This window comes from Zingiber officinale, chromosome 5B (assembly GCF_018446385.1).
Source record: "Zingiber officinale cultivar Zhangliang chromosome 5B, Zo_v1.1, whole genome shotgun sequence".
Lineage (NCBI taxonomy): Eukaryota > Viridiplantae > Streptophyta > Magnoliopsida > Zingiberales > Zingiberaceae > Zingiber > Zingiber officinale.
The window spans coordinates 75684466-75698087 of NC_055995.1; the positions used below are offsets into that span (position 1 = coordinate 75684466).

A 13622-nucleotide genomic window follows, 5' to 3' on the forward strand; every position below is an offset into this window, starting at 1 on the left:
GAAAATTTTCATAATATTAATATTTATTTTACAAATATAAATTAGATATTTTTAATAATAAAATTAATTTTTTATATTATCATTTAAATTAACTATTTTTTAATAAAAAATTATTTTTTATACTATTCATAACAAAATAATGAATTATCGATAATCAAGTAATTAAATGAGAAATAATGAAATAAATGATTTTAGAAATCTTAAATAAAAAAATTTGAAAGATAACGTTGATAACGAGAATTCCTATTCTTTAAAACTTATTAAATTTTGATGGAAAAATTAAAAAATAATAGATATCCTTTTAAATTTTGACGATAAAAATAGTTTCTTCTTTCAATTCAGTTAGAAGACGTGTCGGATGCCCTCCTCTGATAATCTGGTAGCAAGCGAACTGTGAAGAAGGTAAGGAAATTGAAATCCGGCGATATAGTTAAATTAGAAATTGAAATATTTCTTAAACTATTAAGAACATGGATAGAATTGGAATAAAAAATATTTTATTTTCCTTTCCCCTTTCTTACACCCCAATTCGGGGTGTAAGAAAATTTCTGTTTCCATGGGTAACGAAGGTTAAAACTTACCCTTCCTTACCTTTCCTTCCCTTTCCTCACTCCTTCCCAAACGAGGTTCAAAGTTTCTCTTCCCCTTATTTCCCCTTCCCTCACCTCCTCCCAAACAGACCATTAGTGAACTTCATTTTGCACCATATGCACTTCATTTTGCTCACTCAGACAATAAGTTCAGCAAGGATTGCTTGTTGCAAGAATCAGACATTCTGGAACACAGGCAAATTAAGAACTAGCCATCAATCCGAACGACATGATCACAACTGAGAAAGTAAATAATAATCTGTTATGTTTCTGTGTGATCTATCATCTCCAAGCTTATACACTGTTTTTTGTATCCAAGCAAGTGTAAACTGTCTCATCCTCTACTGCCTCTTTCTAATTGAATCGACTCTTTATATAGCTGTGTTCCTCTTGTGGCCGCCCATGGAGTCAGCGAAGGAGACGGATAGATCACCATAGAGATCGACGGCGCGGCGGATGTTGTTGTTGAGCTCTCGAATCAGGCCGACGTTGCGGCTGAGGTCGTCGGGGGTTTTGGAGTTGTGGTTCTGGTTGATCTCGTTAATCAGGAGCCTGTTCTGGTCCAGGATGCTCTGCACCTGCAGGAAGCTCTTTTGGAAGCTCCCCGTGACCTGGCTTCTGTTGCCGATGACAGACAAGGTATCCCTCTCCATCGTCGCCTTTTCTCCGTCGCCAAATTCCCTGCAGAAAACGAAACAATTTAATCAAATGAAAAGGAATAACGAGATCGGATCGAACAAGAATGTCTGCTGAGGAATCAGAAGAAAGCGGAAAAGCAAATTGTTAGGGTTTACTAGGGCACGACAGATACAGATTGGGGAGAAATATTAGCCGTGGAGCCTCCATTTCAGAAAAGCTGCTCCGTGGCTTTCTCGAAGCCTCATTTCACAGATCGGCTCGTTGAAATAATCGAGACGAGGGATCGAGGAAGGAAAATCGAAAGAAAACAGCCACCGGAGGACGGACGGAGGAGCAATAAAACCATGGAACCAAATCGCATCGAAAATAGATCATTTTCCTAGCAAATTGGTGTGTCCCTGAGGCATACCTCTGGAATGCGGAGGGCGGCGGCGAGAGGAAGGAGACGATGAAGCCGCTAAAGCGTCGATGCTAGATCGAATCTGGAAGGAGATGAAAAGATTCGCCGCCGCGGCGGAGAGCAAAGGCGTGGCGTTGCCCCAAATATTTTAATAATAATAAAAATCGGGTCGAAAGGAGAAAATCCAATTGCCCCGAGCCCTAAAACTCTGACCCTAACTCTTTCGGATCCGAAAAGATCCGGATCCGGCCCCTGGACACCACTGGGAAGCAGAGGCGGGCACGGGCTCGCCGACCGACATTGGCCGCCGCCGCCGCCGCGGTCAAAGCAGTTGTAAACCATGGCGTGTGGGAAAACCTTCCGTTATTGTCACAGCTCTTTCTCATCCCTCAGGTCCTCCCTTTTCTTTTCTTCACTCCATCGCTACCATTCCCCCGCGCAATCTTTCTCCTCCGCCGCCAGATCTACCGCTGTCGAGCACGTCGTCCTCTTCAAATTTCTCGATTTCGCCGACCAATCCAAGATCGACGCCGTTATGTCCGGCGTCCGCTCCTTGGTATCCCTCGACGTTGTCGCCCACGTTACCGCCGGCCCCGTCCTCCACCGCCGATCCGCCGCCGCCGGGTTCACCCACATGCTCCACGGACGATACCGGTCCAAAGACGACCTGGCAGCCTACTCCGCGCACCCCGCTCACGTAGCCGTCGTCAAGGAGCTCGGCCTCCCAATCCTCGAAGACATCTTGGCCGTCGATTGGGTCGCTAATATCGATGGCCCGATGGTGCCCCCGCCCGGATCGGCCATGCGGCTGACCCTCGCGAAGGCGAAGGAGGGCGCCGAGTCGGAGCTCAAGGAGATGCTTGCGAAAGCCAAGGCGTCGGCATCGGCGCCGCCGGTCGGCACGCAGGTGAGTTTTGGGGAAAACTTCTCGCTGGCCAGGGCCAAGGGGTACGGCATGGGGCTCCTGGCAGTCTTCCCCGGTATAGAGGAGCTTGATGCGATGGATGCGAGAGAGAAGAATACGGTGGATTCGGTGGAGGAGAAGGTTAAGCCGCTCCTGGAGAGCTCCATTGTGCTTGATTTCGTGGTGCCGCCACCTTCTACTGGTGATCTTTGATGTTTCTTCTTCGACTGCACACTACAAAGGTTCTTTCAAAACTTCATCTTTTTTGTTACAATTCATTATTTTCTTAGCAAATTCACTCGAAGAAATAGTTTGCTTTGCAGAATCTTGTTTTTGTGGGCGATATACTTAGAATTATGCTTTCATGGAAAGAAAATGTTAGAAAATTGTTCTGCAAAGGTTCATGCAAAACTTCATCTTCTTTGCTACAATTCGTTGTTTTCTTTCCAAATGCCCTCAAAGAAATAGTTTGCTTTGCAGAATTCTGTACTTGTGGCATGTTTTCGTAGAATTATGCTTTCATAAAATGAAATTGTTAGAGAATAAAGTCATTATTCTTGGAAAATTGAACAGAATATGTATTTCTACATAGGTTCGTTCAAAACTTCATCTTCTTAGTTATAATTCATTCTTCTTTGCAAATGCCCTCAAAGAAATAGTTTGTTCTACAGAATTATGTACTTGTGGCAGATGTACTTAGAATTATGCTTTCATGGAAGGAAATTGTTAGGGAATAAAGCCATTTCTCCTTGAAAATTGAACAGGGTATGTATTTCTACCAAGCTTCATTCAAAACTTCATCTTCTTTGTTACAATTCATTATTTTCTTTGCAAGTGCCCTCAAAGAGATAGTTTCCTTTGCAGAACTGTATTTGTGGCAGATGTTCTTAGAATTTGGCTTTCATGGAATGAAATTGTTAGGGAATAAAGCCATTATGCTTAGACAATGGAACAGGATATGTATTTCTTAGTTTAGTCTATAGAATAAAATATATGGATCATTTTATAGGAATTTTGTTAGTAGATGAGGAATAAATCTACAGACAATAAAACATTCCTTCAATTAATAAACCTAGTCCTTTGAAACGCCCAAACAGGTGCTGCTCAAACAACCTGTTCCACTAGGTGCAACTCCTTCATCTGAATCGTTCCTTAACTTAATCCGCTCATTTTGCTCAGCATACCCTACCGATCCTATTCGACCAACATGATTGGTTTGTTTAGTCTCTTCATCCCACTCAATTCGATCATTTTGCTGGACTAGTTCAATTCACTCAATGTGCTAGCTTGTGGTGCTGCTTTAAAATATGTAATTTTTGGAGAGCAAATAATGTAAAACTCAGTACTATTGCAGGATTTTGTGATTCCCTTGGTATGAAGTAAGAAATAATAAGAATGGTGGTTAGATAATAACTTGGGAAATAATATTCTAGTTCATTTTTAAAATTATTTCATCAGACTAGCTATAAATCAGTGATCAACTCCAATGCACATGGTTAGCGATGGTTGGGTTTAGGTAGCGACGAAAAAGAAGAGGGTGGCGTAGAGGCTATAGAATAATGAGGTACACGACATAGGTATGAGCCACCTGGGAAGCCGAGGGAAGAAGGTTTACATGCTCCTATAACTTCTCCAATGACCCAATTAACACAACCAAAGCAGCCTAATCCAAGTATTCATTAGTTCAACTTTAATTTACTCATTACAGGGCCAAATCGAGTTCAGTTTGGACTCACACGATCATAACCTCCGCACCAACGTGATAGACTCAATCGAATCTTAGTTAGACCATGCTAGAATCCCAAATGTCATGAGTTGATTTGGTTTAACTTAATTGGCGGTTTAAAATTTAAAATATGAAAGTTAAATAGGATAAAATTTGACATGCTAAGATTCTTTAAGTCATTACATATTTACATTATCAAATCGTGTTTGTTTCAATTATTTCAGATCTGGTACATAAAACTTATTCCAAAGAAGTCACTACTTATCGTCAGGTATTTCCATACTAATCAGAAGCTTTTTGATCTTACCTGGTACCCTGCATACTCCTTATGCACTATGTGCTGCATTTAGAACTTATTTCATTTACTTGCTGTGTTCATTATAGGGATACTTAAGAAAACTCCTAGGATAGGTTTACCGCTTTTTTTTTTTCCCTCTATGATTTATAGTCAATAAAATTATCTTTTTCTCTTGGGGAAATTTTAGTTTGTTCTATTTCACAGAGTAACTATTTAAATAGTTTTGAGGTGACCAAATTGTAGGAATCTCCAACAATTTCAACTTCATGTCACACTCTTATTCCTCTTTATGTTAGGCTTCTGGTGGACTCATCAGAGAATCCCTCAAACCGTGTGCTAAAGGCTTCTTATTTTTCTTATTTTGCCTGATTTTTAGCAAACAATATTATCCTTCACGTCTTAAATAGAACACTATCGTTTACCATGACTGAAACTCTTTTTTTCTTTGTTCTTCTTAATCTATGTTCCTCAAGTAATCTTGGACATTCCAAACAAACCAATACAAATTAGAAGATAGATTTGCATAGAACAGGGGGAGCTAGAAGTAAATTTGCAGTGTTCTATGTGAAAGCCCTTGTATACGGTCGTAGGATTGGTCAAAATTATATTTTGACAGTTCGAGAGCTTTCGAGCATAATGATCATGATTGAATTTTGCGACTGTACAGAGGACTCTCACACAGAACTGCGTAGGAGTTTCTTTGTCTAGGACAGGAACCAAAAGCTGGGTGTCAATGTGTTGCTTGGTTGAAGACCATCATCTTCCACCCAGTTGCCGATCGTTGCTCCATCATTAGCTATTAAATCATTAAGATCCTGATAATTTCTGATGCCATCGCCTCCTTTTGATTCAAATCCAAACTTTGCAATTGGAATGCCATCGAAGTTGGTCTCTTCCCAAGCACCTAAATCAGAAGGCCATGTTTCTGCAACCATGTCCATGGCCAAACTAGAGTACTCTGGGGGGGCCAACGATGGAAGCATTAGAGGAGCATCCTGATCACAGGTGGTCTGGGTCATGATCGACCGGGTATTCGTTGGCAGAGTCACGATGGTGGTCTCTGTCGGTGGCAGTTCAGTTACTGCACAGCTAGTGTTTGACTTGGTTTGAGTTGAGACATTGGGGTATGGTTTCTCGAACTTAGATGAGTTGCCTTGCAGCTTTTTTACTAAGGTTGTGTGCCAATAGTTCTTGATCTCGTTGTCTGTTCGCCCTGGCAATCGCCCTGCAATTAGAGACCATCTATTGGTCTCAATTGGGGAACTTTAGATCAAACACATCAACTACTAAGAAGTTCTAGAATTTTATATCCTTTGGGAAAATGTAGAAATAAAACTACAGCTAAATGGATCCCTTGGAATCTGTTCTAACAGATCGAAGTCAGGTTCGAAAAGAATCAATCTGAACACCTAAAGAAAATCAAGTACAATGATTAACATGTAAATCACCTATTTCCGAGGAGCTTGTGGAGTCTAATAATCAACTCCTCCTCATCGTTGGAGATGTTTCCTCTCTTGATATCAGGTCGTAGATAGTTGAGCCATCGAAGTCGGCAACTCTTTCCACAACGCTTCAACCCTGCGTGCATTCCTCAAGCAAACCAAATTCACACACATTGGTAATTCTAATGTTGGATGACTCAATACAACCTTCAAACTTTCTAGTCATCCAGAATTAGAATAGGCAGTAGCAGATCTTTAATAGGGCAATTAAAATTTAAATCAGAAAGAAACCTGTGATTTTAGGGAGAGACCTCCATTTGCCCGCCCCATGAGTTGCTATGTAAGAAACAAGCACCCTGTCTTCTTGTGGAGTCCATGCTCCTCTATTGAGCTCCTCGGTCGAAGAGCACGATTTCCTTCCCATTTCCTCCAACTCTTGAAGCGGGAATCTTAATTTAGTGAACTCTCGACTGGAAAAGAAGAGGGGTTTATAGTTCAGAGACCATGGTTTCGTATGCTATTTGAAAGGTAGCTAGGGAGAGAAGGAAATTGAAGTCCAGTGCGGAACTAAGGTAGGATACCACAGTGTTGGAGCTTTTAGATCTTTGATGCAAGCTTGTTTGGAATGGCATGCTTCTGCAGAAGATTAGGTTGTTCGCGCTTGTCATGACTTGCTCGTGTCCGCTCGGATTAATTTACTTGATATGGCGCATTCCCATTAGCACATCCAACTGACTTTATATTCCAGAGATTAGTTTGTCATTTAAGTTCACTTCATGCTCCTAAAGTTTTTCCTCAAAGATTCTGCTTGAATTGGCCTTATCGTGCCCCTTTTTTACACCTTTGCTCTTGTATGCTATACAATGACTACCACTCGTAGACTTTCTAACATCGATTCATTCTCATCTAGAAGCAGGACTCCATTTTCACCCTCGAACTCCTTCCATCAATTAGCAGGATTATTATGCAGGACAAAAGACAGCTCTATAGACATTTGGCCTTTTGCTATCATCCATCAGTCTCCCTTTGGTAATGTATACATGCGTCGTCCTGTGCCCTTAATTGGGAGGGCATGCTGCAGTAACACTTGGGTCCTTCTCGAGTCATTCAAAGTTACTACATCGAAGCTCCCACGGGCATGATGCAGTAGTAAAATATTTAGAGGAACAATAAGAGGATCGTCATCTCAAATGGGATTAATATCTTGAAATTCGACTTCTAAATGTGTCGAACCTGTGCTTTGAATTTATTCAGTAGGGAGGCAATTGAATTCCCCATCATCATCTTCAGGGAACAGAAAGATCTGCTCCTCCAATTAAGGGTTTGCATGGATGTTTTGTAGTAAAGAGAGATGGAAACGTCAACTTGATTTTTGTGACGTGAGGTCAACCTACTATTTTGAGTTCGATAATACTCGCTCGCTGCATTGCCAATGCTGAGAAGGTTTCCTTGCCAATGTTAGGTCACGGGTAGCCCGTTGGTACTATGCTTTCTGTGCATGCCTCGGTACATATTAAGTCATGCTTGAGTTGGATTGTGCTTGTCAGTGTTAAAAATGATTAATCAAATTAAGTAATGTTGAGTCTGAGATGACCGGCCCGGCTCCATAAAAATTTTTCATCGATCATTAAGATAAATTGAGAAGCGCTCGTAGCATGACTATCATACAATGACCACTTCAAGATCATCACCCATCTGTTTCGGTAACAAAATTATGAAAAACAATGGTTAACTATCATACAATGACCACTTCAAGATCATCACCCATCTGTTTCGGTAACAAAATTATGAAAAACAATGGTTAACTATCATACAATGACCACTTCAAGATCATCACCCATCTGTTTCGGTAACAAAATTATGAAAAACAATGGCTAACGATTGTTTCTAGGGAATTTTCGGTGGCTCACTTCGACCTACAAGTATAAGTATACATTGCAATATATTTTCCACAAATTATAAACATTTTAGGCATCCTTTCACAGTCACCTCCCAAGTGTTCGTTCCAGCTGATCCAAAGCAACTTGTACACTTAACCAACTTGCCAAACATAGACCGCTCGCTTAAACATGTTTTTCAAATGAGAAACTTCCAACTGACTAACAATACATACCGATTAATCCGATTCACAAGGTTGCAAAAAAGCCAAAGAAAGAAAACAGAAAAGTGGCATGGTCACAGAAAGGCTCTGCTTGAAACAAGACTGATAATGTCGCTGCAATTCAAAGGAGATCAAACCTCGCCCCTTAGAGATGCCTTACACTTCAACACAAACCCCAGAACTAAAAGAAGCATCACAATTCCACAGGAGGACCCTCCGAACCTATGTATCCAGTATGGATCAAACCTCATGATCTTCTTGTCCATGAAGCAAGTAAGGTTGATGACAAAGACCAGAATTATGAGCACAAACGGAAGCCAAACCTGCAGGGATCCTCCTGCGCTGTGGTACTCGTCATCTAGCTCGATCGGCGTTCTCCGGTCGATGTATAATGGTGATAGCATAGCAAGAAGTACCAGTGTGATTGCAACAAGCCTCTGAGTGTAAGTAGTCCTCCCCTTCATGGTGCTTTTGGCTCAGATCATACTTAGAATTTATTCTAGTGGAGAAATCAGTCCCTGAAGATGTGTAGCTTACTTCTCTTATAGTGCGAATGATTGTTCTGCAGTTTACGACATATAATTTCTATACAATTTCTGGAAAAGAGGAGAATTTATTCTGAGGTTCTAATTAATCAGATAGAGTTAAGAGAAAAGAGATTGTTCTGCATGGCCAAATGAAGTAGTGTTTGGGGGAATCAGATGCTCCAACAAGTGGTGGATGATGTTCTCAAATCCCTAAAAGTGATCTTATGATTGACTAATTCACCCTTTACAGCGAATACTTCTCTTATAACCCACTTGAAAATCGAGAATGCTTCGCCAAGAATATACCGTCTCTACAAGACACATCAAACTCATAATGGTGTCAAAATGCATGCAATTCTAGAGATTGAAGAATTGGTTTAAAGAATGAGATATACTAAAAGAATGTCCAACACTGAAGTAGAATTTGTGTATGTATATTTGCATCAGCTAAGAGTGAGAATTACAATTCCTTCAACTTTTTGTACCTCAACACCAAACTTTCTAAAGTAGTCTTCAAAGCATTGCTAACCATTCACTAGAAAAAGATAAGTGTGGCTCACAAGTTCAGAATCACTCTCCAAAGAAGCCACTGATATGCCTGTTTACTGATAGTTTATTTGATGGAACAGGACAAGATAATTGTACGAGAACATAACTCTGTTCATATTGACTCAAATAAGCTGCGATAAGAGCATCTGAATCAATTAAATTCAGTATAATTAATGCGTAATCGGTCTCGCTGATAACCTCAAAGGTCACATTTTTAAACAATCAAGTAGATTGCAGAGGAACTAGGAAAAAATGCTCAAATTCAGAAAACGAAATAACAAATCCGAAAGAATCCACAGATCAAACTTTCTCACCGTTCCTTCATTGCCCTCCGCCACAAGTACCTCCTGGTGGCCATGTCGAGAAATCCCTCTAAACCATTACAAATTGCCTGCACACAAGGAGAAAACTGAAGAAATTGCCATCAGAAAGAGGTCATAGAGGAATGCAATGAAGAAAAATCTAACCTTTCCGATGCAACGGTTTCGAGGAAATCACAAGGCAAAAGGGAACGGATCTGTCGGCAGGAGGAACGCAAGGACAAGATGGGAAGGGCACATCATTCCCGGCGGGCACTACGCCGAGTAACCGCAAAGTGAAGGCAACGGTGGAGGACGATCGATATTTTCAAAATGATGTGCCTCTTGGAATGTTCTCCCTTTTAATCTACAGACCAAATACTTGTTGCATTGAACTGGATCTTTGTATAGAACTTGAGCTCTTGTCTGTATTGACGAAACTCTGGCCGGGGTCCTTCCTCAGCTCCATCTCTCTCATCCTCTCCCTAACTTTCTCCGCCTCCTCCCACCGCCCGGCTTCTGCATACATGTTCGCCATCAGCACGTACACCGTTGAATTCCTGCAACCCCGCCGCCGGGATAGCTCTTCCGTCACCGCCTCCGCCATCTCCAGCTCCCCATGAATTCTGCAAGCCCCCAGCAGAGCTCCCCACACCCCGATGTCAGGCTCCACCGCCATACCCTTAATGAACTTGTATGCCTCCGCCAGCCTCCCTGCACGGCCGAGGAGGTCCACCATGCAAGTGCAGTGCTCCAGCGTGGGAGTTAATCCATAAGCCCTCATCCCGTCCAAGTGCCTCAAACCCTCCTCTACCAGGCCGCCGTGACTGCACGCCGCCAGGACGGACGTGTACGTGAAGGTGTTCGGCCTCAGTCCTTGCTCGCACATTTCGTCGAACAGATCCAGGGCATCTCTGACACGACCGTGTGCAGCATAGGACCTGATCATGGCGCTCCAGGTGACCACGCCCTTGGGCGTGAGACTGTCGAAAACCTGCCTTGCCTCCTCGACGCTTCCGCACCGACCGTACATGTCCACCAGCGCGTTACCGACCCTGACGTCTGCGTCGAGTCCTCTGTTCCGGGCGAACCCGTGCACCCACCGGCCAGTCTCCAGCGCTCCCATTGCGGCGCAGGCGGAGATGAGGCTCACCAGCGTGACGCCGTTGGGCGGCACTCTTTCCGTCAGCATCGCCCGGAATAGCTTGATCGCCTTGCCACCCTCGCCGCTCTGCTCGTACATCGCGATCATGGTGTTCCAGGAAACCAAGTTCCGATCGGGCATTTCGTCGAACAGGGATCTCGCAACGCTCGTGCTCCCACATCTGGCGTACATGGCGATTAGGGCATTCGCCAACGAGGGATGCGAATCGAACCCTAATTTGATGGCGAAGCCGTGGATTGCCATCCCGGAGACTAGGGATTCCGGACCTCTCAGAGCAGGGAGAACGCTCACCATTGTGATCTCGTTGGGCGGAGTCCCGGAAGCCACCATCCGCCTGAAAACACCCAACGCTTCACCAAAGACGAAATTTTGGACGTACCCAGCGATCATGGAGGTCCAAGAGACGATGTTCCTGAAGTGCATCTCGCCGAAGACCAACTCCGCGTCGGAGACCTCCCCGTTCTGGGCGTACATGGTGACCAATGCGGTCTGCAAAAAGGGGTTCGAGGCGAAGCCGTGCCTGAGAGCGTCGCAGTGGGCCTGCACCCCTTCGCGGAAGGCGGAGGCAACCGCGCAGGCGCGGACGACGAAGGGGAAGGTGAAGTGGTCCGGGGAAAGACCGGCGGCGTGCATCTGGGCGTAGAGGAAGGGGACCTCATTGCAGGGGCCGAGGTCGGCGTAGGCGCGGAGCAGGGTGTTCCACATGAAGGAGTCGCGGCGTGGCGCGGCGTCGAACAGGTTGCGGGCGTAGCGGACGGAAGGCGAGAGGGAGGCGGCGAGGGCGAGCAACTTGGTGGCGACGTGGAGGAAGAGGCCTCCTTGCTTTAGAAGAACGGCGTGGAGACATTTGAGGGCGGAGAGGGAGGAGACGGAGTGGAGGAAGGCGGCGCCGTCAGGTGCGAGGGAGGAGGGGAACGCGGCGTCTGTGTGCAGCTGAGCAAGGGTTCTAACCATGCTTCGAATTTGTGCTTTGACTTTCAGAAACTAGTCGCTTGCTATGCGATGTAGGTCAGCAGCGAGGAGGCCAGATCCTCGTCCAGAAAATTCTGGACCAGAAGAGAGACCCCAACGGGCTGGCGTGGTCCAGGCGATGTTGTCACGTATATGTCTCTCGATTGATTCCGAGAGGATGTGGAACAGTTCGGATCCTCTGGATCATCTTTATACTACAAAGTTTATATAAAAAGTTATCATGTGCAAGGCACGTGCACGTTGAAAATCCAACTCACACGAAACGCAAGAGGCAGCGAGCCCTAGCCTCTCCATCGTCCCTGCGTCCGCGACGGTCGCCGGTTTCTCAGCCAAAACGAAGAGGAGGAGGAGCCCTAACCTCACGCCGGCGACGGAAGCCTCTCTCGCCCACATTGTCCCCGACGGCAGAAAACCCTCACGCCCACATATTTTCCAACCCTAACCCCTCGCGTCCCCGACGGCGCCCGGCGTCCGCAACACCTCCAACTCCGGTGATCGTTTACAGTTCCCTGACTCCTATGAGGTCCAGCCCTGCTCGACGACCAGCGACAGCCCAACCTCTGCCGCGCTGATTTCAACTGTTGGTACATGTTTTGAGTTTTTCTCATTCCTTTAATGTTGAGTTCCAGATTAGATGTTGAGTTTATTGATTAAACTCCTACAAGATACAGCAATCTAAAGATTTGATGTTAAAAAAACAAAATGTAACTCTCATTGTTCGAAAACCATATGCTGCACAGATGCAGTATTCATCTGGACCAAAATGTAAACCATATGCTGCACAGATACAGTATTCATCTGGACCAAAATACTGTACAAATGCAGTATTCATCTGGACCAAAAAACAAAGTTTGAGCTTTCCTCAGCGTGAGCTTTCCTTTAATGTTGAGTTCCAGATTTGATGTTGAATTTTGTTGATTAAACTCCTACATGATACAGCAATCTAAAGATTACTCTTAAAAAAACAAAATGTAACCCTCATTTGTTTGAAACATTTAACATCTTTATATTGTGATATTATCTATTATGGATTGACATATGATAATGATTATGCCATTGTAACATTGATCATCCTGCTATATATGTATCTGTGTATATTCTATGTTTGTGTGTTTGTTGCATGCACACGAAAGTAGGATTGATTGCTCTGCATGCTTAGAGAGATAGGTTTCTCCCTCACTGTTATATACTTATATTTTTATGTATAAGTATGGGTTTCGCCATATAAGAATATACAACAACATGAGGACCTTTTCATGGAGTCAGTCTAAATGAACTTAACATACAGTAACGTAAAATATCTTATTTCCTTTTTTTGAATTTATTCAGCATACAATCTATGAACATTAAAATATATTTGATTCTAAGTAATTCTCGTTTGCTTAATAGGTTGGTATTTCATGGCATCAGCAAGTTACAACTCCATCAAAAATATATATATAATTTGAACATGTACCATGCAGGGATTGCAGACGAAGAACATTGGTATGTGTTTCTAGATCGACCAAAAATCCTAGAAGGAGGTATTATCGATGTGGGCAACATAGCTGGCAAAAGTGGGTGGTAGCCGATACTTTGTCTGATGAAGACAACAGTGAAATATGTCATGGAAGGTTAGGAAAAATAGAGTCAAGGTTAGGTAATGAACCCATTGCTTCTCGTGGACATAATCTAGGAAATTCAAATGTACCATCAATCGTCTGGATATTAGTTATAGTGAATCTGACTCTTTTGGCTGTTTACCTTATTACTTTGTAAGTTCGGTCTTGTTAATTAGTGTTGAGTAATGTTGTTGTTGTAATATAACAGATTAACTGTTTGTAAGAACTAGCTGAAGGTTGTAATGTGGCTTATTAGTTCAGGTGGTTAATTAGTGTTGACTAATGTTGGTGTTGTAATGTCATAGGATAATTAGTTTTTTTTTGTTAAGATGAATGTTATGGAACATGTTATATAATGGTTTGAAAATGTTGTAATGATTTATTCTGTGTTGTTCTTCTTTTGGGACTT

General features: G+C 43.2%; 3 protein-coding genes and 1 long non-coding RNA gene across 17 annotated transcripts; 1 reads left to right on the forward strand and 3 right to left on the reverse strand.

The window, feature by feature from the left end:
* Positions 1-838: 838 nt before the first annotated feature.
* LOC121984565 lies at positions 839-1798 on the reverse strand. Its single transcript, XR_006112947.1, has 2 exons — positions 1639-1798; positions 839-1271 (listed from the first exon to the last, which is right to left on the reverse strand). It is a non-coding gene; the product is annotated as an uncharacterized LOC121984565 (long non-coding RNA).
* Positions 1799-1968: 170 nt separating this feature from the next.
* LOC121984564 (stress-response A/B barrel domain-containing protein UP3-like) lies at positions 1969-8277 on the forward strand. Of its 9 annotated transcripts, none has more exons than XR_006112941.1 (3): positions 1969-2775; positions 3205-3298; positions 6910-8277. XR_006112941.1 is itself a non-coding variant. In XM_042537555.1 (2 exons), the coding sequence occupies exon 1, from the start codon at positions 1970-1972 to the stop codon at positions 2744-2746; it is 777 nt and encodes a 258-aa protein (XP_042393489.1). In that variant the 5' UTR covers position 1969; the 3' UTR covers positions 2747-2775; positions 6910-8277. The 9 variants fall into 9 exon arrangements, 3 of the variants coding, with proteins under 3 accessions (XP_042393489.1, XP_042393490.1, XP_042393488.1); XR_006112943.1 differs by having other exon boundaries at positions 6913-8277; XR_006112944.1 differs by having other exon boundaries at positions 6916-8277.
* LOC121984563 (transcription factor MYB1-like) lies at positions 5262-6647 on the reverse strand. Its single transcript, XM_042537553.1, has 3 exons — positions 6291-6647; positions 6006-6135; positions 5262-5799 (listed from the first exon to the last, which is right to left on the reverse strand). Exons 1-3 carry the CDS (start codon positions 6421-6423, stop codon positions 5262-5264), a joined length of 801 nt encoding a protein of 266 aa, XP_042393487.1. The 5' UTR covers positions 6424-6647.
* Positions 8070-11777, reverse strand: LOC121984562 (pentatricopeptide repeat-containing protein At3g12770-like). Of its 6 annotated transcripts, none has more exons than XM_042537552.1 (3): positions 9644-9845; positions 9491-9585; positions 8070-8618 (listed from the first exon to the last, which is right to left on the reverse strand). In XM_042537552.1, the coding sequence occupies exon 3, from the start codon at positions 8562-8564 to the stop codon at positions 8232-8234; it is 333 nt and encodes a 110-aa protein (XP_042393486.1). In that variant the 5' UTR covers positions 8565-8618; positions 9491-9585; positions 9644-9845; the 3' UTR covers positions 8070-8231. The 6 variants fall into 6 exon arrangements, with proteins under 6 accessions (XP_042393486.1, XP_042393485.1, XP_042393481.1 ...); XM_042537551.1 differs by having other exon boundaries at positions 8070-8662; XM_042537548.1 differs by having other exon boundaries at positions 8604-8662; positions 9644-11777.
* Positions 11778-13622: the final 1845 nt, after the last annotated feature.

Bases quoted from the DNA above. Each gene is read 5' to 3' on its own strand.
- LOC121984563 (XM_042537553.1), bottom strand. From the start codon at position 6,423: ATGGGAAGGAAATCGTGCTCTTCGACCGAGGAGCTCAATAGAGGAGCA. The intron at 6,136-6,290 runs GTTTCTTTCTGA...GAATGCACGCAG, and splicing joins GTCTCTCCCTAAAATCACAG to GGTTGAAGCGTTGTGGAAAG. The intron at 5,800-6,005 runs GTGATTTACATG...TGAGACCAATAG, and splicing joins CACAAGCTCCTCGGAAATAG to ATGGTCTCTAATTGCAGGGC.
- LOC121984564 (XM_042537555.1), top strand. From the start codon at position 1,970: ATGGCGTGTGGGAAAACCTTCCGTTATTGTCACAGCTCTTTCTCATCC.
- LOC121984562 (XM_042537547.1), bottom strand. From the start codon at position 11,594: ATGGTTAGAACCCTTGCTCAGCTGCACACAGACGCCGCGTTCCCCTCC.